This window comes from Amblyomma mixtum, chromosome 3, assembly GCF_055824585.1.
Source record: "Amblyomma mixtum isolate Tamu chromosome 3, ASM5582458v1, whole genome shotgun sequence".
NCBI classification, from domain to species: Eukaryota; Metazoa; Arthropoda; class Arachnida; order Ixodida; family Ixodidae; genus Amblyomma; species Amblyomma mixtum.
The window spans coordinates 117,440,375-117,467,398 of NC_143014.1; the positions used below are offsets into that span (position 1 = coordinate 117,440,375).

At 47.7% G+C, this 27,024-nt stretch overlaps 1 protein-coding gene across 1 annotated transcript in view; it reads left to right on the plus strand.

Moving 5' to 3' along the window:
- LOC149351538 (cell adhesion molecule Dscam2-like) overlaps positions 1-27,024 on the plus strand; it is a 192,813-nt gene that overhangs the window by 125,714 nt on the left and 40,075 nt on the right. Inside the window, exons 4-5 of the mRNA XM_089577047.1 lie at positions 2,872-3,075; positions 15,610-15,915. Of these exons, the coding sequence (XP_089433173.1) occupies positions 2,872-3,075; positions 15,610-15,915 (510 nt within the window). The remainder of the gene's footprint in view (positions 1-2,871; positions 3,076-15,609; positions 15,916-27,024) is intronic.

Genomic DNA, 27,024 nt, shown 5'->3' on the forward strand with positions numbered 1-27,024 from the left:
AGAATGGAGAAGCCATTCAAAGTTTGCATCTAGACTTTAAACCTGTCCTTTGTATTTTATTAAATATAGTCTGAAAGGAAGTTTAGGCCGGATTCAAGTAGTAGTTCCGGCGAATTCACAAAAAAGCATAAATAATAGGAGTAGAGAGATGTGAGCTTCACCATTAACCATTCAAATATATATTCAAAGTGGATTTTGCACTGAAGTATTCAGGCTTTGAACTCGCCGGGGACCAACTGCAAAATTTTCAGAACTTCACCTAGAACAAGGCCGTTCACTTGTTTTTTCTCTGCGTACGCAATTTTTATTGAGCGGAGTGATGGGGATTTGCAAGATGTGTGAGCCGCCGTGCTTTGCAGTGGGTATGTGAGAACTCGCGCATGCTTAGAACATGCGCACGCTGTGAGTTTGCGTCTGCTGTCTGCTCAGCTTTTCCTCAAAGCCTTGTCTCGGCTTGTTTAGCTAGTGAGCGGTGCATGAAAGGGTGAGGTCCAGACACGGGAGCAGGAAGAGAACTGCCGTTACGTCATACATCTCGAAGGCTTCGCGTGCGTAGAGTCTGCGAGAATGTCTCCCAGCTTTATCTTTCTCGATAACGGCGAACTCGCGTTGCCTGGTTTCTTTGCTGGGTTCGTGAGAAGTCCATGCTTGGGAAAGTCTACTTGTTGCCAAAGAGAAGAAAACGTCCCTAGAATGAAGCGGTTATTAGTTGCGTCGGTTAGTTTTCTCCAAGTAGTGTGGCGCAAAGAACTGAATGGGTACTTGAGCGTAGTCTCTGCTCTCAGTTAATCCGTTATCTTTAGGAAACTGACTGTAGGCTCTTGCACTCTACTCGGCGCACTGCTAGCAAAATAATACCCGCTGTAAGAACCCAGCCTTTTGAGAACCAATATTACATGCCATAACGAAAGGAAATCTCCGCGATATCTTATCTGTTTTTTACTTTTGGTAAGATGTTCCAGAAGGAAAGCGTTTCTTTCACTTTTATACGCAGTTTTTGTGAAATACATTCGGGCAGCTGATGTCAAAGACGGCGGCTATCGATTTATATCGTGCGATCATATAACAAACTTAGCATGTGTCTTTTATCTCTCTACAGCGAAGTGCTTTGTTACCCGTTGCAGCAAATAGAAAGAAATTATAGAGGAACAATACCTCCTGCGGTGAAAACCGACTCTATGCTGCTCAAACTGATTTTAGATCGAGTATCCTTGTATTGCTTTTCAGATGAAACTTTATGTTCATATACAGTCTTGGTTTACGTCATTTCTTTAATGTTAAATTTACTCATTATCGTTGCGTATGTTCGGTTCTCTGGAAGTAATAAATTTATGCGTGCACTTTCAAATCGCAAAACTCATTAATGAGAGAATGCACCTTAGTGGAAATAAATATTTCTAGTGCCTTCTGATAAATTCTGTCTTGGCGTAAATGCACTACAATCTTTAGTGATGAGTCTTAGTAGTTGTTTTTTCCAATCTTTAGCGACGAGTCTTAGCAGTTCTTTTTATTTGGTAACTGGAAAAAGCAGGTGTTAATCGTTTGAAGTTATTTGCCGCTATCACACCCTTTTTTATTAAATGAAATAAAGAACATTTCCCTAAAGATTGCCGTTGAGGGGTAAAAAAATATTGTTCAGGCTTCCACATGGAACCATTGTTAATTAATCGACAACGACTGGAGGCCACCAGCTTGAGTACGTTTCAGCAATTATTCCAGACATTGTGTGTACTTAGGCGGAAAGTTGCGTCTCTTGGAATCGTTTTCAGGTTGCGTGTACGGCCCAAGACTCCATAAATTGCCACATGGCATCTTGTTTATTTCTTTTGCAATAACGCCAGTAATAATACAGCCGATTTCACATTTTTTCCCTCGAGCTTTGTGAATGCCACGGGTTCAGAAAGTAATTTGGAAGCAGCATTTTGATTCAGATTGTTCGTGTGCTGCTTCAATTAGCTTTCAAACCTTACTGCCTTCACTCATCATCATCAGCCTGACTACGCCCACTGCAGGGCAAAGGCCTCTCTCTTATCTCTCCAATTAACCGTGTCCTGTTCGAGCTGCGGACATCTGATGCCCGCAAACTTGCTAATCTCCTCCGCCCGCCTAACTTCCTGCCACCTCCTGCTGCACTCCTTTCTTTCGGTATCCAGTCCGTTAACCTTACCGACCACCGGTTGTCTTGCCTTCGCATTACACGCCCTGCCCAAGTCCATTTCTTGATTTCGACTAGTATGTCATTAACCCGCGTTTGTCCCCTCACCCACTCTGCCCTCTTCCTGTCTCTTAACGTTACACCTATCATTTTCCTCTCCATTTAAGTTTAACCTTTTTCGTTAGCCGCCACGTTTCTGCCCTATAGGTGAATACCGGTAAAATGAAGCTGTTATATAGGTTTCGACACAGACGCAATCGCAGTTCGCGTAATCTGCGACAGCACGTGCTGCGATTACGTCTGCAGTGCATGCTGAAAACGTCAACTCCCGAAGTCCATTCAGACTGTGTGGGAACAATGAGGACGGTTTTTGTTTGTCTCACTTATTGCTGCGACGCATTACCCATCGTAGCCGAGGACTTGCAAGCGCTGCTTCGAGAGCTCGCATCTTATGCGGTAGGAGGGGCTGTTGATGGTGTCCAGGCATTACTTACATTTATGCTTGAATAAAAACGAGTAGTATTCATCTAATACTGCCCCTACTTGCGCTTGTTTTCAAAATGTTTTTGTGGAAGTCACTCCAAGAAACCTTGCGCGATGACTGGACACTGAAGTTTGTGTAGAGAACTTGGCTCAGGGAGGAGCAGCTTAGCTCGCTCTCGGAGCAGATCGCGTGATTTTCACAGTGAGCGCCTGACACTTCCTTCCGTTGCCAGGAAAGCCAGAGCCCCGGGTGCAGTGGCGCCAGGGCTCGACGCACCTGCACCGGGTGTACCACCAGAAGGAGCAGGGTGGCCGCAAGGTGACGCTGCACGTGCGCACCCTCCGCCGCGAGCATCTGGGTGCCGAGTTCACCTGCGAGGCCTCCAACTCGAACCTCTCGGCACCCGTCTCTACCTCGGTTACACTCTCCATGAACTGTGAGTGCGCCTGGTCTCTTCCTGCTTGATACCTTCTTGACTAGTGGCAGTGATGAACCCGGTATTGCACCTTACAGCACCGCACGCGTATTAAAAGGTGTCGCTCTGCAAAATAGACAGGGGATCGCAAAAAAACTTGACAAGGTGCAGAATCGTATGCAGAATGCAGAATTGGGTCGTGCCTACATGCGAAAATGAGGACTTCAGAAATAGGACTGCAGCTACTCTTTTAAGGCGGAAGCCTTTAATGCTTTATCGTTGTAAGCAGGAGTTGTCGACAGAAATGTCACGCTTTTCAATTGGTCGAAACGGTCGTGACGTCACAGTGCGCGAATTTTAAGCGGGGCCAATTGTACTTTGGCTAGTAACCATGCAACCAATTAAAGGGATTGTATAGTGATGCTGTAAGTAAGTGGGACTGAGTTTAGTTAACTGCTTAATTACCCAATTAGCCTAATTAACCTTTATAGACAGGCCAGATAAATAAATAAAACCGAGTAGGAAATTGTTCGAGTTCGGGAATCGAACCCCGGTCTCCGGACTGCAAGACGAATATGCTAACCACTCCTCCATGCCAGCTCGATGGTTTGGAATGAACAAAGGCGAGTCTAGTGAATACGGTGTCTTCGTTCACTACCATCTTCCTCCCTTTCCGTTACGGCGAGGTTTAGGTGTCCACCGAGATATGAGAGACAGATAATTTTCTTTCCTCAAAAACCAATTTACCGACGAGCAAGGCGTAGAACCGAACGGGCGATGGCGTTCTATGGACTCTCTAGCAGCGTTGCAAGACGCTGTCGCGTTTCGCTCGTAGAGGCGAAGCCTAACATCTTAACAACGCATCAGTGACACAAGCAGCAATACCGCGCTTAAGGCTTTCGCCTCACCGCACTTTAGGTGAACAAAGTGCCCCCTGAATTTTTCCGCTCATTCTCTGCCTGTGCCTTTTATATTTTGATAGGGGTTCAGGCAAGGATGTGTAGAGCGTAACGAAAAGGTGGGAGTAAGTGTGATGCAAACAAAAAAAAAATTGTTACACATGTGAAACTCCGAGGAAACTGCACAAGAAACGCATTCCGACCAACTGTCTACAGATGCCCATGCATTCTTTCGAAACTGTCTTCTTCTTTGTCTGCTACCTCTTCCTTTTCTTCCAAGTTCCAGCTGGATAACATCCATAACCTATCTTCCTGCATACGTAACCCGCCCTGTATACTATTACGCTGATGAAGACTATGGGAGAGTGGGGGGGTCTATTTTTCATGCAGGGGAGCTTAGATCTGAACTGTTAATCACACGAGCTCTGCATTTCGTACGAAACAGTTGTTCAGAATCGGCCCCGTGAAAATGTGGCGTGCAAGACCTATGTAGGGGTAAATGAGTCAGCATTCAGCGATTTGAGCGGTGGGAGGATATACAGCACTCTGCGCAGTAATTGCCTCGATAGGGAGGGTGGCTGGTGACTGCCAGCTACACGGGAGCGCCTGATGGTTGGGCAACGCTGGCAGCCACTGGGGAGACAGGAGCCACCATGTGGCCGGTGGTCAGCGGTTCGTCAGAAGGTCAGGGCCATAACCTTTGTGCATGCAAACCGAAAAGCTTCCCTCGACACGACACCATCCCAACCGTCGGCGACAAGAGAGGTTGCTACGGGGCACAACAAAGACCCCCCTCCCCAAGGGGAGAGTGCACGACAGTGACCTTTCCGGCTCACCGCAACGTCCTAAATGAATTTAAGGAAAGGAAATTACGCAGTAACTGTCTTACATATCTCGGCGGAAACCCGTCATCTGTTTGATGACGTCAGAGATTACCCAAGTAAATCATCAGTAGCAATACATCGCTCAACCATAGTGAAACCTAAGCGTAGTCATGGCCTGTAGCTCGCTAATTAATGACGCAGTAATTCTCTGTCATCTCGGTGGACACCTGAACCGCACAGTACAGGAAGGGAGGAAGTGAGAGTGAAAGAAGAAAGAGAAAGAGGGGCCGTAATGAAGGAAGGGAAAATTGTATTTGAGGAAAGGAAATTCCACAATAACAGTCTCGCATATCTCGGTGGACACCGGTTATCTGTTTGTAGAGGAAGGGAGGAAGTGAGAGTGAAAGAAGAAAGAGAAAGAGGGGCCATAGTGAAGAAAAAGAATTTGAGGAAAGGAAATTCCGCAGTAACTGTGACTCCATGTCGCGGGATGAAGATGAAAAATGAACGCCCAGTGAAACGCAGCGGCGAACGACTAACTTTGCAATTCGACTCAGCGAGTTGCACTCGGCCAGCTGTAGCTATCGCGTCACTCCAGGTTTAACCAGAGCTAAATGACAGCCAATTATTTTTAGCTTGAGAGAAGGCTTTAGTGTGCACTATCAAAGTTGTAGGGACGGACGCGCGATTTCGGAGAGCCAATCACTTTTGTGGAGATCGCTATGTGCATCAGATTTTGTAACTAATTTGATGAAGTTTTGAGATTTTGTGTTTTGGGGAAGAGTTATTAATAGTGTCAAAGTTGAAAGGGGCAGCACGCAGCAAGGAACCAGTCGTGTTGAGGCTTGCTGCTATTGGATGCTTTCTGAATCTGAGATGAATTCCGGAGGGTTTAAAACCGAGCTCGGGAGCCCAATCCGTCGTTCTGGGCTCGGTTTAGATGCTCTGCATCCCCGGCTATGTCGAGGAGGGAAGATTTCCTTGTTAGCTAGTTCCGTCTTATTTGTCACTCTGTTTAATATGCTGTACATTTTGTAAATCTTCTGTATATAAACCTCTCTTAATTTACTCGTTACTCGCCGTTGTTGCAAGTCGTCATTACACCGTCACCGACGGTGCACCTCAGGTGCTACGAGCCTTCAAGCTAACAAACCGTCTTCGAATGCGCACCCCTGTTGCAAGGAAAAGAACCATCATAATTTTACTCCCTAAATACAATTATGCACTAAAAACTTGATGAATGACATCCATTTATTTTTTTCAAACACGCGTGCTTACGGGCATACGCGGACACAGAGGTATTACACACACGTCCTGTGCATGCCTCTTTTATGCACACGCGCACGCTCTCGCGTGCTCAAACGAACGATTCGAAGACGGTCCGCAAATGTTGCTTACTAGACCAAGCACAATGCTTGGCACGGCGCACGGTGCGTGACCCCCATAATTTTTGTCCACTGCGTCGCAAAAGCGCCAATTGAAAGCGCAGGATTAAGACTGTACTCCTAGCTCGAATAGAAATTACGAAAAGGAAGGTTGTAGCACATTGATAATATCGTGAAGCATTTATGTGGCCCACTTTTCCCGTGTGGTTTCCGCTGCCGGAGAAGGAGTGCAGAAAAAGCGCAGAATCATACTTGTTATTTTTTTTATCGTTCTGTGCTCGTTTTGCGAACGGTTGGAAAGCTGTCGCTGTGGCTATGCGGCGAGCACTTGATTGATGCTTTATTTTTTTAAAAGAGCGGCAGCAGCAACAACAAAAATTTACCGAGTTGAATGTGCTATAGGATCTGTGAAGAATGCCTTATCACAGAGCTGTGTGGTACACACACGCTGTTTCACCAATGGCTGCTAGTATAACTTACAGGTAAGCTTTTCAATGAAAAAAAAAAAAAAATCTGGTTCAACATCATATGTAATCTGTTGGAGGAAACCGAAAATCAGCTTAGGCCTTTTAATTAGCATCACGTTTAACTAAAGTACAACGGTGAACTTTATGGGTAATACTATAAGGGACCTTATAGAAATTAGGGATTTGTTGCTAGCCGTTAGAAATAGCCATAACATTTTTCGATTTTCGAAAACGTTGTTCTCCGAAGCGCTGCAGCACATGCCATTATGGCACTTCGGGTGCCGAAAACAAAAAGTGTCAAGCCAAAGCGAGCACTCTGGCAGGCCCACAAAAGCGGCTAGCCGCTTTTGATTTCCCGCAAAATGATCTGTGCACCAGCGCCTTGGAAAACCACGTTTTCGAAAATCGAAAAACGATATGGCTATAACCAGCTTCTAGCAACAAATATCTGACTACATAACGCTTATCGCAATAGGTAAAATAACTGTTAGATTTTCGTTACCAGCATGACAGTGAACGCGTCCTACCTGTTTCCTGATTTTCAGTGTTGTTCTAAAGAATCTGCGTGCTTTGAAAATTGTTTACAAGGGCGGTTTCCCCAAGCCACTTGGCACAAGCACTTCAATTAACTCCAATTTCTTGCTTTGTACTCAACAGATCAGAATGAAATTTTGTGATCAGCTTCTTGAATGGTTGGGAAATGAATATAAACTATAATCCACAAATGGGGGTTGTGTAAAAATAGTGAGTTGGCCCCGGAGCCCTTCCAAAACGTACATGCTACTTTGCCTGTAAAGAGTACTTTGCCACTTAAAGATTATAACTGCGGAGAAGCCCTAGACCCAGTAAAATGCAATGCTAAGTGCGATATTAGACTTGAATATCGTTTTTTTTTTTTTTTTGCAGGCTCAGCAACTTCTTTGGTGAAGGCAGTAATAGTTAAGCAAGCGGCTTTTCTACACTAGAATGTATAACTATCCTTCACATGGGACTTCATAGTTTCAAACTGATTCGTGCGCCACCTTGCATAGGAGAAATTTTATGCAGGGAGCGGTGGGTGTCTGCTGTTTGCTAAGATTTCGTGTGTGTAGACGACGGAGAGAGATGAGGCGATAGCTCATGTAAAAGTTTTTGATTGCATTTTCCGTCGAGTACTAGCTTGCTCTCGTGCAAACTTTTGCAGCGTTTTGGTTTGTTAACCGACGGACAGGTTACAAAACACGCAAAACGTTCCTAGCTGAGTATCACTAATGATGAAAAGGCAAGGAACGCTTCTTATGCACTTGCTACTGCTCTGTTACAAACAGGATACTCATAACACCTATAAAAACCGTTATTGTAGGCGTTGGCATTCTGCAGCTGTGTAGCCTCCTGACTTCTGTCACGGTAATAATGGCTACACCGTATATAGTACGGACATCCTTCGAAGATCGACTCTACAGAACTAAAACAGATGACGATGGAGACTGGCGTAAAATGTATTCTGATGTGCAAGCGTGATAAACCATCCCTGAGAGTCAGTCACCCATTGGGAAATCAGGGACCGCCTCTACAAACTGCAGCTTTTTTCACACATACATATTGTCTACTACAACACTGCATATCTAGTGGTTAAAAAAAAAAAAACGATTAAGCCAGCTAGGCAGCCCAGTGAGGCTCTCCGATTATTTTAATTTCGGCCGCTTGCGATTTGTAGTGCCTAAATACTTCCAGCTTGTCTTTTTTTGACGGCAACGAAATAGCATGAAGTGCCCAGGGATATGTGTGCCTTACATAATTGAATGGGACTATTTTTAGTGTAGTGTGCATATTCCCATTTTAGAGTGAGAAAGGCTACGTGTTATGAAGTTCATTGTATGAGACACTGCTCGTGTCAGTCAACAAAACTGTCACAAAAGCAGGCTTCATCGCCTTGTAATCTACTGCGCGTTCGGCGCATACCAGTACAATATGTTGGTGTGCGACGGCAGCTGAAACACTTGCAGGTTGCAGCTGCCGAGGATTTCCAGTCTTCAAAATTAACAATAAAAACGCATTACTTGGTTTGCATACTCAGTAAACTAGTGCCTTGCGGTCAATCATAACTGATGGAATAGCTCTTTCAATGAAAAAAATATGTGCGCTCCTACTTTTTAAACCATACTTAACATGGCTTTCTCGCGCTTGGAAACATTTCTAATGTTTGCCTATACTAGAACAACGAGAGGCAAGGATGACGGAACTGCTAAAATTTACGGTTCAAGAGACGTCGCCTTGGTACTGAAACATTAATATACGGCTTAGCGGGATTCGAGATATTTGAAGTTTACCTTTGTTGTGAGCACTCTTCGGGACAAATTTTCTCTTAGAGAAAATAAATGCACCACGATGAGAGTTTTGCGTTTTGCTTGCCGCTCATTTACTGTGGGCGCTCATTTACTCTGGTATTATCAGAATTTCAATGGCATCTTGAAAAAGAGCGTCACTTGCCATTATCCGTACTTTGTGACTGTATGTTTTGGAACCCGCGAAGCGAAAACGAAAAAAAAAGATAAAGAAAGTAAAGGAGTTAGGACTGCAGTTTCAGGTGTATTTAACGCAGCTTACTTATAAGGGGTGCCGCAAGGGAAGACAGACTGCGTCACTCTTTTCTAAGCAGCTCCCCGTTTTCGCTGCCGCCACTCAAGCTGCTCATGCATTTTTTATTTATGCTTTTGCTGCGTTGTTCGTCCGCTCGCGCACAAGAGGGAAATAATAGGAAGGCGACTTAGTCCATGCAATTATGTCTTACCAACTAGCCCAGCTGTTCAGAAAAGCAAAAGAAAGAGCAACACAAGCAGAACGAGTGTCGCGAAGCGTGTGCGCCAAGGAACGTAGTCTCACAAGACATCGAGGATGACAGAAGTGACAGCTGCAGTCCAGGGAGGATAAGAGAAAATCTCGCGACAAGCAAGGACGCCAGCTTTATGTGGCCTACATTTGTAAAGAAGCTGTAATTACACACATTTAACAGTGACCGACGCACTCAAACTAGGCGAAACATGAAGAACTGGCATGCGCAAACAGATACTTTTCTTTAAGCGCACTACGCTTCTGCGCAGCTTGAATAAGATTTCCACCAAACTTCCCTACCGCTTATTGGCTGTTACCAGGTGATCAAGAGAGAGAAAAAAAAAACTCAGGACGCTTAAGTAACCTTATGAGTGGGATGCGATAGCATTAAATTACACATCTGTCGCAGCTTCTGTTGCAACTTCTGTGTGTGTTTGCGTCAGTTTTTTTGCAATTTTTGGTCCATCAACCACCATACTCGGACTGCTAGCTGTGACTGCGCCGCATTTCGATATATCATTTTTAAAATTTTTGATTTTGGTATCCATGTTGATTTCTAGAATCTAAGTTGCTCACAACCAGGCAGGTAGGTTATGATGACGTCACGAGGTCACGTGACCTCTCTCGACCAATTAGCGAATTCCGTGACACCGCACATCATCGGGGTTTTGGTGAGACGACAGCTGTATTGCTATCATATTAGTGAAAAGAAAACAAATATGCACTGCTGGTTCACCCTGAAACCTCATGTAGGACGTCTACGTATTGAGCCAACTGCCCTGCAGAGTGAGCTGTTACCTCATCAGCGTTAGTATGCGTTAAGAAACGCTAATTTTTCTGAAGTGGAAAAACAAAACGTTTCGACTTCGCTGCCAGAGAGATGACGATTGCGGTGGTGGTATTACACAATACATAAGAGCCAATAGGCAAGAGATAAGTGAAATAAAATATAAGAGTTAATGCACAAGTGATCAGCACAGAGAATGCTAATCCGCGATGTCAATTCATCGTTTTCGGCTACAGGCATTGGTGTGGTACTCCCTTTTCTTTGCTTTTTTTTTTCGTCGGTGTTCCATGGAAGGGAAAGACAAGTGGCCAGCGTCACACCGGCTAGAGCCATCGCATTATACACGAGACAAGCCTTCTGGAAAGGCCAGTCTGCGTGAAAAAACACGTATGCTTGTTTGACGCAGTTTGTTTACTTGTTCGACAGTTTTATGCCATAGTTGCGCTTACAGGGCCGAGGCTGCCTTGATTCATCGTTATTTTCGCCTGCATATGCCTCATGCTGACGCTGGGTGGCTGTCCCACATGAAGTTTGCACATGTTTGCCAAAGAAGTTCAAGCAAGGGCGCGTCTTCTACGGCTCCACTTTCTTTCCCAGAGATGCCTCACGCTCGTGTGGACTGCGCTTGGTGGGAATATGGGAAACAAGTATAAACCGGCTTCTTTATTGCTTCCCCCGAATAAGCATTAAGGAATGCAAGAAGGAAGAGGGGTGAACAGGACGGGAGGAGGAAGCGCCAGCGCGCGCCCCCATTGAGGCCAGCGGACAAACACCAACCGCGGTGTGGCGCCCTGCCCCGTCGCCCGTGTCAAGGAAGCGGCAGGGGAGGGCGAAAGCAAATCGCAGCCCATCGCGTCGGCGTCGGAGCAGTCATTGTAGCGACGACTGGAAATACGCGAGGCGCGGCGTCTTCTTGTTCCCTCTCTGGTGCTGTGTCAAATTATCTTCTTTGCCGCTCGCAACGGTGTGATTTACGAGCGCCTAAAGTTTCGAGCGAGTTTCTTCGCGTCCACGACGAGGGCATAAATAGCGGCGCTCCGTTTGCAGATTCGCGCCCCAGCGAGTCATTTTCGTTTTCTGTGCGTCCCCATGAAGGAGACAAAGTGCTCCGAGGGCGTGTTGCATTCAGAGCTGGCCTCGCAGCACCGCCCGTCAACAGGGTAATTGCTGGCAGCGCTCCAAGGGGACGCTTCCTGTTTGCCTCGTAACGCGATTATGGTCGGACCGTCCGCCAGACGGCAGTGCGCGCCGGACACGTGCAGCCACCGCGCGCGCTGACTCAATAATTACGGCGCCTTTGACTGATTTAATGCTGTGCATCAAACGGGACGCCCTGGTCCCGTTACGGCTGCATAATTGGGCAGCGACGAAACGTTGAAACGACTGCTCGCTCTGGACACAATGAAACGGCACCGCGCTTTGCTCTACGCTCTGGTGCCGAGTAAGCAGACAACGAGATTAGCAGAAGCACAATAGCCGCGTTTTTTGGCGAATGGAAGGTGAAGCGTCACAAATGAAGCTTTTCAATCACTCAGATTGATTTTGTATGTGGACTGGCAGAACTGTTAGTCGTGGTGATGAAATAATTATTGTCTTGATTGTCGCAAGAAGCGGAAACACTTCAAATAGAAATTTGCTGAGCGAAATGGCAACAACAAAAGGGGAAGGGTGCTGCCAACACTACTGACACGTTCTACGATGAATAAAATTTTGTGAAACGCCCCACTCGCAGATAATTGAAAGCAGCGCGCACTGAGGGTGGTCAGACCTAGGTGCGCTGTGACGAGAGTGAATTCAATGGCACTGCTCAAGTACCGTACAGACGCATGCCCCGAATGTTGCCGCAGTATGCACCCATTATACTCACAAAAGAAGGGACAAGTGCATGGGGACCTTTATGTGGCCAGTTTTGTACTTAACAAGCGACAAGACGTTTACTCTAGTGGTAATGTTAATATATCAGTGACAGCTGGAGTGTCGGGAAATGCTGATTGCAGCTGGAGTGCTTAGTAGCTCTGTTTAGGTGCATGGGACACGTCTGTTGCACTTGTGCTGCTTCACTTCCATAAGCGCGTTAGCGTTGGGGCTTGAGGCGGTGGTGTCCGGGGTACGGGGGTAGGAGAAGCCACGCACGCCATGGGTTGGGGGCTAGCGGGTGTAGCGTTGGCAGTGTTGGTGTAGCCGAGTTCAGCAAGCAGTCTTCGTGTGCATGGGGCGGGGGAATGGGGGGGGGGGGGGGGAGGTGTGGCTTGCGCGACGACTACGACACGATTTTGCAGAATGATACCCATATAGCTGCTGGTGTAAAATTTCGCTTCATAACTTGCGAAAACACTCACTCACACACACACATACAGAGAGAGACAAAGAGAACCGAGAGGCGTGCGTACGGGATCCAGTCCAGAGTCTCTGAGCTGAGATGCATCTTTCAGAACGATGGAAGTCACTCTGCACTATAGGAGCTACTATAGGAGTAAGTGGCGGTAACCATGTTAAAAAGTTTTGCGGTCTAACCAAAACCAAGAGCGCCCCTGGCCACTGACCACTGACCGTGAGCCGGTAGTAGCAACTTTCTGCCCCGGCAATCCCCTGCCGTTCCCCGTTGGAGACGCATTGCGCGCCAGCAGCCATCGAGGTGAAATTGCCGGGCCTGTTGGAGCGGGCGCACTCGGCGTCCCGCGGTCCTCGAGAGGCCCTTGGCGTCGTTCTCAGCGCCGGCCCTTCTGCCGCCGGAGCACCAGAGCTGGCGCTAAACTCGGTGCTTGCCCAATGCCGCCGCTGGAGTCGAATTTATGATTGCAGCTCCCCACGTGGCCTTTGCCTTTCCCGTCACGTATCGCCGGGCGCACTGGTACGCAACGCTGAGAAACGAGCGGGGCCTCGCTGTCGTGGATGCAGACATGGTAACGAGCCTTCCCCGCGCATAACGGATATTCACTTTTTTCCAGCTCGCCGTGCCAGCACGTGTCGACAGCTTTTCTAGACGCTGATTGCCACGGGCGGCGCCGACGAGGGGAGGAGAGGGTTGCGACGCGGCTTGGTTTCCGCCGGGTCGTTTCTTCAACTTTGTAGTTCAGCCACGCCACCGGAGTTCACCGCTTTCTGGGAGAATAAGGAACTCGCAGCGAACAGTGTGCCCGGGGTGCAGCGAGGGAGGAGAGAGTTCAAAAAGAGAAGAGAATGCGTCCCCCTCCTGAAAGTGAGCTGTAGGTTCTCATTTACATCTCCCCAGTCACAGAGAATATGCCGCATGCCACGTGCGCCGCCTGCTGGGGACAAACATGCTCAAATCCCCTCTATTCAGATAGAGAAGGAAAAAAGCGCCAGGACCGTGAAATAAGAGGCAAAAACCGGCCGCCACTGCGCGGTAAGGCGCGCATGAAAGGGTAGAGAAAGGAAAGATGTGTCGACAGAAAGAAAAAGCAACAAAGGGGAATGTAAAAGCGCAAGTAGCAAGGGGCCGAAAGGTGCTAAGACGCATAAGAAAGGAAACAGAGAGTAGAGTGACGGTGCGACGTGGGAGCCGTAATCAGCGGAACCTATATTTCGTGCTGCAACGCGACACCGTTGGCCGCCTGTCGCGTCGTTTCGGGCGTGCAGTCGGCCTGCGCGCTAAGCAGTCGGCCTCTCCGGCGGCAGGGGCCGTTTGCACGGAGCGCCGGCGCACGGCGGACGCTGTGTGCGGCGGGGGCCGGCGCTGCTCAATCCGGCGGCTGCCAGGAGAGCAGGCAGGCTTCCGCGTCACGTCCTTCGTGGAGGCCGGCGCTGATGGCGCGGGGAGCCGGATGGATGTCATGTTGAGCTCTCTTCGGCCAACGTCTTAAGTGCCCGGCTGCGAATATTGCTTTGAAAGCAGTCCTCGCCCCTCGCGCCTAACTTTACTTTTGTTCGCGGCGCTCTTAGCCCGAGATCCGAGCCGAGGGCTTTGACGCTGGCCGCGGGGAAAGGGAAGAAACAATGCTCAGTCGTGAGGCGAGAAATAACCTGGGAGAAAAATGGCCTCTTCCAAATCCCCTTCCTGTTTTTGTGTGCGCGCATTCGGGCGTCCACATCATGCCGGCACGCATTGTGTCCACCGTCGATATATCGATCTGTTGCGTAATCAGAGCGGGCCGGGTAATTCCGTATCTTGCAAGTGCACATTGAAGTGCACCCTTCAGCGCAGAAACGGCTCTGGCGGCGAAGCAGCGCTTCGGGCGCGATTACACGGGCGCACATTCCAGCACCGTTGGAGGATGTACACTTTCGCTTGTAAGATGCAGTGCTTGTTAAAGCGTTGGCTACCGATCTGTGGCTGCTGGAAATGATCGTCAGAGTGAATTCTATATACTGCTAAATCTATGTCATACACTGCTAGTCGTAACATCTATTTATAACCACGAAATATGTTTGCGGTAGCTTTGCCGTTATCATATATGGAGCCAGAAAAATAAAGATTTCATTGCAGCTGAGATATCACTTGAGCCGAGAAGCAGGTGCTTCTGCTTCGTCACTTGAAATATTCAAAAGCGCGACAACTGTCATTAAGAACGGGGGCGTCTGCTTAATACTATTACGACATCATGGACGCTGTAAACAGTGCAACCGTACACTCGTTTTCCAATCCGCAAAGAACATCTTCCACTGTGGTGAGATATGACACCTCGTCCCATGGAAGTATTTTATCGGTTATTGGGATTTTTTAAGATGACAAACGGTGATGGCTTAGCGTGCGTCGCTACTTCGCGAGACACTCCGTCGAAGTCGCCGTGGTTGTGGTGGTCGTGAGTACAACGCGGTGCTAGGTGCCGTTTCAACGTCGTGGATTAATCTGAGAGAAACGCTACGGATACAGAAACTATAACGACTCTTTGGCGCGAGTTGGACATGCTCATGAACATTGTAGGCGTGCCAGCCTTCCTCTCGTCGGTGGTGACAGCTCAGTGCAATTGGAACGCTATTTAGCCTACCTTAATTTGCAGCTTGTCGGCGAAACGGGCTTGGTGAGCTGAATTGGTAAAATTTTACAGGGCGCCGATTTTGCTTCCGTGCCAAGCAGTGCGGTTCATGTAGCACGTCTGTCACCCTTAAGCTACTCAGTATAAAGGACTAGAGTTCCATTCAGCCTCCAAAGATTTGGAACGCTGCGACGGGAAGCGAGACACAATGCACGGTCCTTAAGTAAAGCCTATGGCGTTCTTTTTTTGTTAAAGGGTTTGCATACAATTCTTTTCACCGACATCTGTATAGAAACTTGGTACATAACAACTAGGGGACATGCTAGCAGTCTCTGTCCACTGCACCAGCAAAGTGCGGTTGACTGCGCGGATTTTTTGAATCTCACCCATCCTTCTCTCCTCTTTCTCTCCCCCGCCCCGCCCGGTGCCGCTCCCCCCCCGGCAGTGAAGCCCGTGCGCGCGGTGATCCGGGGCAAGCAGGACTTCCTGTCGGCCGAGTTCCGCGCCGAGGTGGAGTGCGAGGCCGAGGGCTCGCTGCCGCCGGCGATCGTCTCGTGGTGGCTGGACGGCGTGCGCCTCAACGCGTCGCTCGCCCAGACGCGCCTCTCGGCCGGAGGCAACGTCACCACCTCGCTGCTAGGGTTCGTGCCCAGGGCCAGGGACAACGGCCGGCAGCTCAGGTGCGTCGCCACCAACCCGAGGATGGCCGGGCACGACCAGGTGGCCGACAGCTGGTTGCTCCAGGTGCACTGTGAGTAGCATTTCGCGTTCTCATTTTTCGTGCCGGGCATCAAAAACAGGTTAAATCCAGGTACGAGGGCTACAACTGAACCCAGCATATTGGAAAAAAAAAAAGCTGCAGCTGGCACCGGTGAATCAGGGTCCCAGTTGTTAAAACGGACTGTGACTGTCTGTGCAGAGCAGACTTTGGCAGAACATTTCGAAACAGATTCTAGCGCATGGGCCGCGCCGGCCAACACAGCGTTTTAGCATATCGCTACGGTGTACCGCTACCGTACACAGCATCCGCCAGCCGCCAAAATCCCGCGGGCAGATTATTCCCTGGGGTGAGTTTCAGGCGAACTCACACCTGGTCTCTTCGGGGCCATCTGCGCATGCGCGCTTTGGCGTCTGGCTGAAGCCGCGCATGCGGTAGGCGGTACACGGTAACACTATGCTGAAGCGTTCTAATAAAGACCGATTATCACGTGGCGAAAGGTTGGCGAATTACGTCCTTGATTGCCTGACAACAGCTCTAGCTCCCTTTTTAACAATAACTCAAGAGTAATGTTAGGAAGTACCTCCCACAGGCTACTTGTAATGCCGAGGAAGCTCGCGATTAGCCCCGCCGCGGTGGCTCAGTGGTTACGTCGCTCGACTGCTGACCCGAAAGACGCGGGTTTGATCCCGGCCGCGGCGGCCGAATTTCGATGGAGGCGAAATTCTAGAGGCCCGTGTGCTGTGCGATGTCAGTGCACGTTAAAGAACCCCAGGTGGTCAAAATTTCCGGAGCCATTCACTACGGCGTCCCTGATAGCCTGAATTGCTTTGGGACGTTAAACCCCAATAAACCAATAAACCAAACCAAAGCACGCGATTATGGCAAAATAGAATTGCATAATAAACGAATGGTCGTCTTTGGGCATAATACCGGCATGACTACGTCTCGTATGAAAAAAGAAAGACGAAGATTAATTGAAAAAAAGCAACATTTAAGAACGCCAGAGACACTTCAGTCGTCACTTTGTCTATAACTAATGCTTTTTAAGAAAAATGAAAAAAAAAAACGCTGCTATTCATGAGGCCCGCGCTATGGCTTAGTGGACATGGTGCTAGGCTGCTGGCCCGAAGACGCGGGTTCGATCCCGGCCGCAGCGGGCGTATTTCGATGGAGGCGAAATTATAGGGGCCGCAAATTACGTGATGTCAGTGCATGTTTAAGAACCTCAGGTGGTCGATATATCCAGAGAGTCGCTTTCGGACGTAAAACCCCGATAGATCAATAATCTATTCATGGGGATATACAGCTTGCCATAGAAACTGGTTTTCGCTGTGATTGTCCTGCTGGACTGCATGTTCTACAGCCAGGTATTTCTTGCAATGCATACAGCGATGCTATAGATACCTTTAGGCAGCATTACACAAAGCTTTATCGATTTTAGTTTTGTTTTCGTATTTTTAATTTAAACTCATATATTGGCCCCGTCTATTACTTGGCCTCACCCTGTCTGTTGAATGCAGGCATGGAATCTACGCTGCATTCTCCATTTTAATCGGCAGCTTTCAGTAAATCGACAAAGAAGCAGGAGTTGCGTACAGTAGGGCCGTTATTTTGTAACGTCTCTATTCCCGATCCGTTATTTTCAATAATATTTATTTTCTTCTGCTACCTGCAAAGACTGCACTGACCAAGTACGAATATAAGCAAAGAAATGGATTGAGAAGTGAGTCGTTGCAGAATATGGGTCCAGAATTTCGCTGTCTGTTCATCTTGCACCTTTTACGTGAATTTTTTTTTTCGCTCAGAAAAGACATCGCACGCGATCTGGCCTCATGAAACTAGGGTCAGCTTAGGGTTCAAAGTACAAACTACCGGAAATCTCGAGCAACCGACCGACCATGTGCTGTTTGTCGAAATTCACGGCCATTTTCCTAAAATGCCAGATAGTATCCCCCCCCCCCCCCCCCCCCCATTTCTGTATCTCGTTTTTTGCAGGATTTATAGGCGCTCAGATAAGGCACCTTAAGAGCGTGCATGACCAGATAATTTAGAAAATTCTTTGGGCTCAACTGCGCTGTAATTAGAGAGATTTGTGTGATGTCTAAATAGGTTTGTAAATAAATTAATCTGACCTGCGCTGGTTTACGGCATCCGTATTTTACGTAAGCGGTGATTATCTGATCGCCATCAGGACTGCAGCTGCGGACCCAAAAGAGGACTCTATCCCCAGATTTTCGTCAGTCATGTCAAAGGCTTGGGTGGAAAGGAGGGTGGAGAGGTGCGTTTGCTCAGAGTTTTACAGCAGAGCCCCTTTAGCCCAAACTGTCCATTCACAGAACTCTACCAAGTTCTGCATCAAGTACCAACGAAGGTAAGAACCAACGCCACAAACGAAGAAGTGCCGGGCCGTCAAGTGAAATATTTAAATAACCTTTTTTTTTTTTTGTACTGGGTGTAAGGCGGTAAAAAGCACGCATTTTCTTTGATGTTGCACGCGTCTCTAGCCACCCTGAGCCAGAAAAGAATAAAATAAAAGTTGAAATTACGCAGCAGCTCAAGTATGACTGCAGGCATCCGAGGTCGAAAGCCGCAGTTAGATAGGAAATGGATTAGGTACTTTCATCCGTTTGACCGGCAGGGGAAAAAAAAAAAAATGTTACGAACATTTGCGTGGCACTCAATATACTGCCTTCAGAAAAGTCAAGAGTTTTAACGTGCCGCGTGGCGTGCCTCCAAAATTATTTAGGACTACACTCCATTGGTCCAACTGCCAACCTCTCTGAAGGCGTGGGGGTCCGTTTTGATAGGCGCATAAATATACAAGTGGATTGAAGAAAACTCAGCTACTGCCAGAGTCCAATACCACTTACAAAATAACAGTCGTTCCGAATGCAGCGGGTCGTTTCTCCCCCCCCCCCCCCCCCCCCCCCTCCTTTCCAGAAAAAGAAGTATAAGAAACTGGTGAAGGTAATACAATGCGAGCGTGTTAAGGAATGCGCTTACGTTCATTTGTAATTCATGCAGTCGGAAGGAGTCGATATCAGGAGCTAGGAAGAGACCCAAGCTGTGCGACGATGACGCTGGGTAACGAAAAACAGCGTGGAATTTTGGTGGTGCTGTATCTGATCCTCGCGGACGTTGTAAAATTCATTACATGAGCAACTCACCCGCACTCGAGCAGAAAGCCATTTTTGGGGCACTTTAAGCCCTTTAGGCTTTTAACAATCTCTTTTTAAGGCTATTTTTCCTACTATACTGACCTGCAAGTGAAGAACTTCGCGGTGATGTTATGAAGCCCACTGAGTTTAGCAGACCCGATGCTGCGTTTATGAAAGCTATAACGTCTATTTCGGGAAATTTAATCCTGTTACGGAGAGCCAGATAACGTTTCTTGAAAAAAATGTCACTTCCTTTTCAGCCTAGTCTAATAGACGCTGACAAAAAAGAAAGAAACACTTTGTGTGCCAAGTTTCGTAATTTCCGAAGAAAATATTTTTCATTGTTTTCGAAGTTTTAAGCGGAAACTATTTTTCTTCACAAAGCTTTTGTCATGTCAAGATGAGAGCCGCTGCTTTCACCTGCGCGCAGAGAATGCGCACCAGATGAAACAAATGACAGACATTTTTTGCCTAAATTCTAGAAACGTTCGAAAGCAGAATGGCATGCATGTTGGCTTATCTCGTTTCTGTACTGTTGTCTTTCCAATGTTCGCTTATCAATTGTTTTTAATGTCGCAAATGGTGAAGTTTTAACGTAGGTAAACCGATCAGGACGAGCAACAGCAATTGAGGCAACATCGCCTCAAAGGCAACCGCATGAAAAGGCGCGGCACGAACAGCGCGCGTCCATCGCCGCCGTGCGGTTGCTCGCGTGATTCCGACGCCGATGGCTCTCGCGCGCCGGGAGCGGGAATGGCGTAGCGCGCCGGCGACGCGGTATGGGCGGAAGTATCGGCCAAGCGGGGCGCTGGGAGTGTAAACGATGTTGTGGGATGACGGAAGCATTGGCAGGGATGGCGCAGATCTACAAATATCCCAATATCTCGATGGCACAAACCCAACAACATCGGAAGATCTTGCTCGGGGTTTACCCATCGAAATGATGCTTTCGCACTAATAATTACAGCTATAGAAATGCTGCGAAAGCCAGGGTAAGCACCTGCAGTTTCTGAAGACACTTGTTCTCCGACTCAAGTAAGGCTTTCCGCCAGGATAAACTTATGAACTGTGAACAGCCCTGATTTGAGAATGTATCATAAATGCGGCGACGACGTAATTAAGGTACTATATCATTCTGAGATCGAACGTAAAATATTGCAGCCGAAAACTACAAAATACTGTGATGGCGCATTCTAGAGTTTCCCGATATGCGAGCACCGTCAATAGAATCGATAAATCGGATTCATTAGGTTGGCTTTTCGATAACGCCAACGCCCAAAACTGACGACATAGACAAAGGCAACATGGGAAAGGCAGTCAACGGCACTCCAAGGCGTCCCTGCTACGCTGTGTGTGCGAACGCGCTGCACACGTTGGGGCACAGCCTATGCGTGCTTGTTGGAATGCCGGCCGTGGTTACGCAAGTCAGGATTTAAACCACTCGTTTACCACCGTCGAGAAAGCGGATCGATAGCTTTGCAATCTCCCCCATTTGCCTGCACATCCACACGCGCAGGTTCGCGACTAAGCCCACTAGTGGACTTTGTCTTCAACCATTGTCGGTGCATAGGCCCATTTAAGCACTTCACCACCCCCTCTCCCCGTGCATGCAGTTAAAGCCATACGGTAATGCGCAGCTCGGACTTTAGCTCCTGTGTACGGACAACAGCGCCTTTCCACTCTAAATAAAGACTTATGAATTCTATAGTACCGAGGAAGATTTCTGTGTAATGCCGTACATCGGTACTGCGTGCATTAGAATGCTTTTCATTGATTTTTTTTTTTGGTTCAACAGATATCCTGTCAGTGCACAGCGTCGCGCTTTCTGCATTAGATAGGATTCGAAACTTCACGTCACTTCAAGTCAGCGCACTCCGCGCGTACCCTTTACGCAGGTCAGCCGAGGTTTTCCTGCCGCCGTGTGCCTCAGCGAACGTGATCAGCGAGGTGCTAGCGCTGCTTCTCTCTTTTTGATGGACTCGTGCGGTTTCGCCCTAAATGACGGCGAGGAATGGTCCCGCCGAAGGGAAGCGGCGGCGGCAAAGAAAGCAGCGGCAGGCAGGCTGGCAAAATGAGGCGCGGAGACCCCAGGGCAGATTCCATTCTAATGGCTTCGCCACTCCCCAGCACCCCTATCGACCGGAGTCGGCGCCAAATTAACCGCTTTCGCCGGCATTCCGATTTCAGCACTCAATCCTGCTGCGGTGGCTTCTTTGAGCTAGAAACCCTTTCGCTTCATTGAAACGCATTCTTTGTCGAACTCAGAATGAATATTGAAGCCAGTGCCCGGGGGACGAGTCCGATTCTTTTTTTTTTTTTTCCTCATTTGTCGTTACCTTGCCGTGCTGCAAAATGCGACAGCTATGGGAGTCGTTAGGGTTGATGCGGAGTAGTTCTTGCTTTCCTTGTCGTCGTCTCTCGCGAAACGGGCTCCGAGAAGGAAGCGAGGGGGTAACAGTAGTTCGCGAACCCTGGTGTTCAGACAGCGCCGTAGCTGAAGCACACCGTTTGTCTCGCGCACCGAGCGCTGGAAGTGTCTTTCCTTTTACCTTACGCTCACTGGGATCGAAGAGCGCTTTGCTGAGACGTCGGATGTGAAGGAAAGAAGGGAACTAAAAAGGAATTAAATGGCGACAGGAAGGAAAAAAGACAAGTGAGCCGGAAGGAAATCTCCGTGACCGCCCCGCCATTGGGAGCGGGTAAATGGGTCTGCCACGCGGAAAGATACGCAAAGCGCCGTCGGTAACGGCTACGCTGTTTAATGCCGAACACTGTCGCCAGGCCGAAGCGCGCCCGTTGCATGTGACAACAGTGTTACGCTATTCGTGGTCATTTCGCGGGTTACCGGACTGGTACAGGCGGCATTTGTTAGGCTGGGTATTAAAAATAAATAAGAAAAATGGTGCCCTGCGCTGGGACTGACAATGGACTGAACGCAACGAAGACTGCAGCGTATGCCGCCGCATTTTCCGCCCCCTCTGCATGTATACTTATCCCGTAGTCATTGCGTCGCGGGCTAGCCTGCTCTGCATTCCGTGCCATCTGCAATTCAATTGCGCAGCTATGCCCCGTAATGACGCACAGCGGCCATCCCCGGTATGCTGACGACACATCGTTACCAACCTTGAGCGCCGCCCGAGTACGGTCGAATAAGTATCGAGCGCACCCTCCCGGCGACGTGCGATATGATTTAGAACCTCATAGATGCTGAGCTGATCAACAAAACTTCATGAAATGGCAGCAGGGCGTGCATGCACGCGTACATACGTATGCGCAGTCATGAACAAATCTTAGCGCGATGTCGGTTAGCAGGAAATTTTTTTTTCTGCGTGGTCTAGCAAACAAATTGACTGAAAAGCCAATTGATTGAGAAGGATAACCTGCGTTAGATGAACCGGCGCCTTCGCAGAAACAGCGGGAAAAAATAGGTTGTGCCCACGGAGTAGAGTAGACAGGACAACCTACTATGCAGATAAGAGCAAGCGGCTATGGTTTCAGAAAAAAAAAACAGAAAGAAAGGACCCGTCAACGAGAAGGAGTCGACAGGACGACGCTGAAAACGCAACTGAATTTTACTCCGGTATCGTCCTGTCTAGTCCTTCTAAACGCGTTTATTTCTGCTGGTTTTTTTCGTAACCATGCACCAACCGGCCAAACAAGCTACGCTTTTCCACGACTATGGTTTAAGCGTCGTGGAACTTCTTCGCGCATCCAACAGATGGCGCCGTTACTTAATCAGTGGTCCTGATAGAGCAATTATGCCTCGCCGGCAGCGTTCACACTTGGCGGCAACGCAGTCTTAGAGACGGGAGCGTTCTACCAGGCCACTGGTTATGTAGCAGAGCCGTTCAACGCATTTGGCCCCTAGCTGCTACCACCGGCACTTCGTTTCCAAGCACTGCCGACGAGTGGCGGGTCAACCTAGTCTTGACTCCGAGAAAGGGAGCTAAAGGGGGCATAGTGAAATTCTGAGTGCGTGGCGTCAGGGCGGCATTACTGGTATGAGTGGAATGTAATGTGGCGCGCTCGAGTCGGCGCCTATCTTGCTCCTTGGTTTTGTCGTGTATCGCTGCCGTGACAGTGCCACTAAAGGCAGTTTTGCACTTTGACCATTTGCCTCGAAAATACCAGTGTCTAGACTCTCCGAACAATGTCCACCGATGGTGATGTGTACTGAAAAGCATAATTTTAACATTAGAAACGCTCCTAGTGACTCCATTTGAGTCTTACACGCTCAGTGAAACTAGTGATGCCGTCAGTGACGTGACGACAGCAATACTGATGGTCGATGTGCTGCCCTTACCGGAGCTCATCAGAGCCGCGTTCTTGGCACTGCATGGCCACGCTGCCTTTCTACTGGCACCTGCTGGTAGCTAAGAGAGCATGTCGGTGCAACCTGGCTGAAATAAAGGGACACCGAGGACAACTTTACCAAACGTTTTTTTTTTATTAAAAATTCATTCCGTCGTTTTTTTCAGGATATGTCGACGTTTGTTCGGCGCCAACAGACGCATTTATGACCGAGAAAACAGGATTTTAAAATTTCCCACCGCTCGATTTAGACTCGTGGCCCCCGTACCGGACAGGACTTGGTGATCGCGGTTTTAAAGTGAAGGGTGATGTTCCCTAGCCTCAGAGGTTCCGGTGCGCTAAAGTCTGTCTCGACACACCGCAGCTTACTGGCTAAAACGGCGGGGGATGGCGACACTTGAATTTAAATTTTAACATTTTTCAGCTTATAAAAGCTGTGTTTTCATTGAACGTAGCATGGTTTAATGGCATAAGCAACTAAGGCCACAAGGCTATTGATGATGGGCGACTTCAATTTGTCCTCATAGTCCCTGTAGATATGCACATGCCAGATATTCATGCATGCACGTAACAGTTGGGGAAGGGAACAGGTGCTGGCTTTTAATACCGGCGGCGTCGTCTGTCATAAAATTCACTGGATGGTCGGCGGGGTGTGTGACGTAATGAAACCACGTGACATAGCCGAGCGCGGTAGTGGGCTCGGTGTCAACTGGCAGGTGCGTTCGATTGTATGCAGACGTGCCTAGTCAGCTCCGCGTGTACGGTTAGAATGAAGTCAGAATAAAAGCCGTGCGTGTCTAGCGTGATGGAAAATCACAGCAAGCGGAATGGGCGACCATGGATGTATGCCGCTGAAGATGGAGTATGGGCGTCTGCACCGGCTCAGCGTATGCGACGAGAAGCTATGACGGAGGAGAAGCTGGCCAAGTTGACTTCAGACTTAATGGCTATCGCATTCTCATTACGTAATGGAATTGAGTATCCCGCAAATTTTATTGTGCGCAGCGATGGCAATGAGACAAAGCCAAAACTGAAATTAACTGTAGTGACTCTTAAGTACCACGCAAGCTGATAATGCTTTCAGCTCTGCGGCTACCCCCAAATCTGCAAATACTGTCTTCCTTGAGAAATAGCGATGGCCGAGGTATCAAGTCAGAAGCATTGTGGTGCGGTTACCCTGCCCCCGCCTCCGACCTCCTAGTAAGTTATTATGTTAATCCTTGATGGCCTTGCGAACGGAATCAAGAGGAAGTGAAGGTTGCGAGAAAACTCAAAAGAAAATTCACTTTGCACACCAGAAATCACAATGCATAAGCAAGTGGCGTGCGCAAACGGAATATCCTCTAAAGCGGCCGACATAGTGAGAGACAGCAAGCACGCCAGAGTGCGTGATCGCCAAAGCAAGGCACTCGTTCTGGGGTTTCAGTTTGTCGTAATTTTCTAAACGCTAAGCAAGAAAACAAGAGCTATGAGGAACCTATAATAATTTATAGCGATGATTACAATACGTATTTTACGACCAAAAAAGAGTGAAAGATGAAGGGTTAGTTATGCCAAATACCAAAAAAGCCACCAGTGCTTCAAAAAAAAAATATTTTTGTAGCCTTATGGTTGCTGTTTGTTTTAGGAAGAAACCGATAAATAATTTGAGACAAGAGAATTTAACAAAATAGAAGAAAAGACAACGTGACAATGGTGGGATGACCTGAGCATGGCGTGTACAGTGCCTTCTGAGCTTATGTGATTATGTTCACTGTGGCTCAGGGACTGACAGCCAGGTTCACTGCTAAGATGAGCAATCACAAAGTTAAAGTACTCTACAGTGAACGTAAATACCTCCGAAATATAAGGAGAGGTAGCCGCCACCATAGTGCAATTGGTAGAGCACCGTAAGCGACATGCGGAGGTTGTGGATTCGGCTGCCACCGGCTTTCAGGTTGTCTTTCTTTTTCTATTATGCCAGCCGCCTGCTGTCAGAAGTGAACTGTCCGTAACATTCCATCTCTAACAACTATATAAAATTCTAAAGATGTAATATTTCTCTATATTTGCCTCTATTTTCATGACTGCTTCGTTTCGTACGTAGGCGTTTTACGATTTTGTGAGAAGTGAAGTAACTGAGAACTCGCCATTAAATGGTGGCTAACATGGGTTTTCAAGCAGGACTTTTTGCTGGGCTAGTTGCGCTTGTTAAGGAAATACGAAATGCCCACACAAACCGGCACAAAGGAGCGACACTGACAAGCGTTTTTTCGTGTCATTCTCTTGCGTTTGCTTGTGCTAGCTCTTCTTCTTTCTCTAACATAAGTCAGTGGTTAATATTTCAGCATGCTCGGCATATGCCTGATTGGCTATTTGATATACGTGGTGCTCTGCTGGGTGAAAAGCATCGTATTTGCTCTTCGATCTTATTTGAACAATACATTGTTTTTTTTTTCCAATTTCAATTTTCTATAGTTATTCATGGTGTACCCTGCTTACTTGTGAAGCCATCTTGCCATCATTGTTCTTTCCCATTCGCTGTGGACTTAAAGCAGGCCGCTACCACTCCCAGAATCGTAGTTGGCAAATATGGCCTAGCAAATTCTAGAGTTTCGTGGAGAACGTTTCACCCGTTATTCGCTTTCTTCTGGGCGCAAAGGAGTGAATTCCGTGCGAGCTTCTTCTAGCCGCTTATACTGTTTTTCGCCGCCAGGTATTTGCGCCTAGTAGGTTATTGATTCATGTATATTTCATCAGGGCGTATGATCGATAGGAGTTACGCCAAGTGAAGCTCTCCTCGTAAAAAATTCCTTCAAACTTGAAAGAGTAGCCATGCCTGGTTGTACTTTACGATTGCTATCGATTTACGGTGGTTTCTCAAGAGTAGAATGAAGCTTATTGAAATTTTCTTTTTTTTTTCAGGTGTGATAAAGTTTTCGTGCATGTTTTTTTCTCAGTAGAAGACGGAAGTCAGTAACGATACTTGCTGAGATCATCTCTTTTGTAGACTTTTTTTTTAATAAACCACAGAGGATGGGAACAAGGCACGGCAAAGATAACTGAAATTTTTGCTAGGCGCTAGGGCAAAGTGGTTATTTCTTTGTGCTATAAGCGGTACCAGTTTACGTTACTTCCCACTTATGACATTTGTTCTAACTTTAGATGTTGCGCCGCTTTCGAATATAAGCAGTGACCTCATTTCAATTTCAGTAATGCATTTTATACTTTTCGATCGTCATCTTCAACTGTACTGGCACCAAAAGAAATATTTTTAAGGGAGCAGCATGGAATCAATCGCTCAGAGGCAAACCAAGCAGTCTTTCAACCGTCTAAGCGTCTGGCTCTGCGTCAAACGAGTCTGCGCGCATTAAACACAGGAACAATGCGGGAAAATATAAGCGACAATAAACCTTTTGGTCAGGCATATACCATCTGCATGAATAAATTTTTAACAACGTCCATACAGTTTTAACAATTATGGATACTTATTGCACCGAGTTTTGATTATGAGTTCGTGTTTTAAAGAGCACACAATTTCACGTCGTAACCTTAACGAGATGTCGATGTGTTAGAATTCATGTTTGATTATGACGCGGTATAACAGCCACAAAGAATGATGTAAACTGACAAGCCGATGCGAAAAAAAAGCTATTTTAAATAGGCCAAGGCATTCCTCAGAAATTTTCTT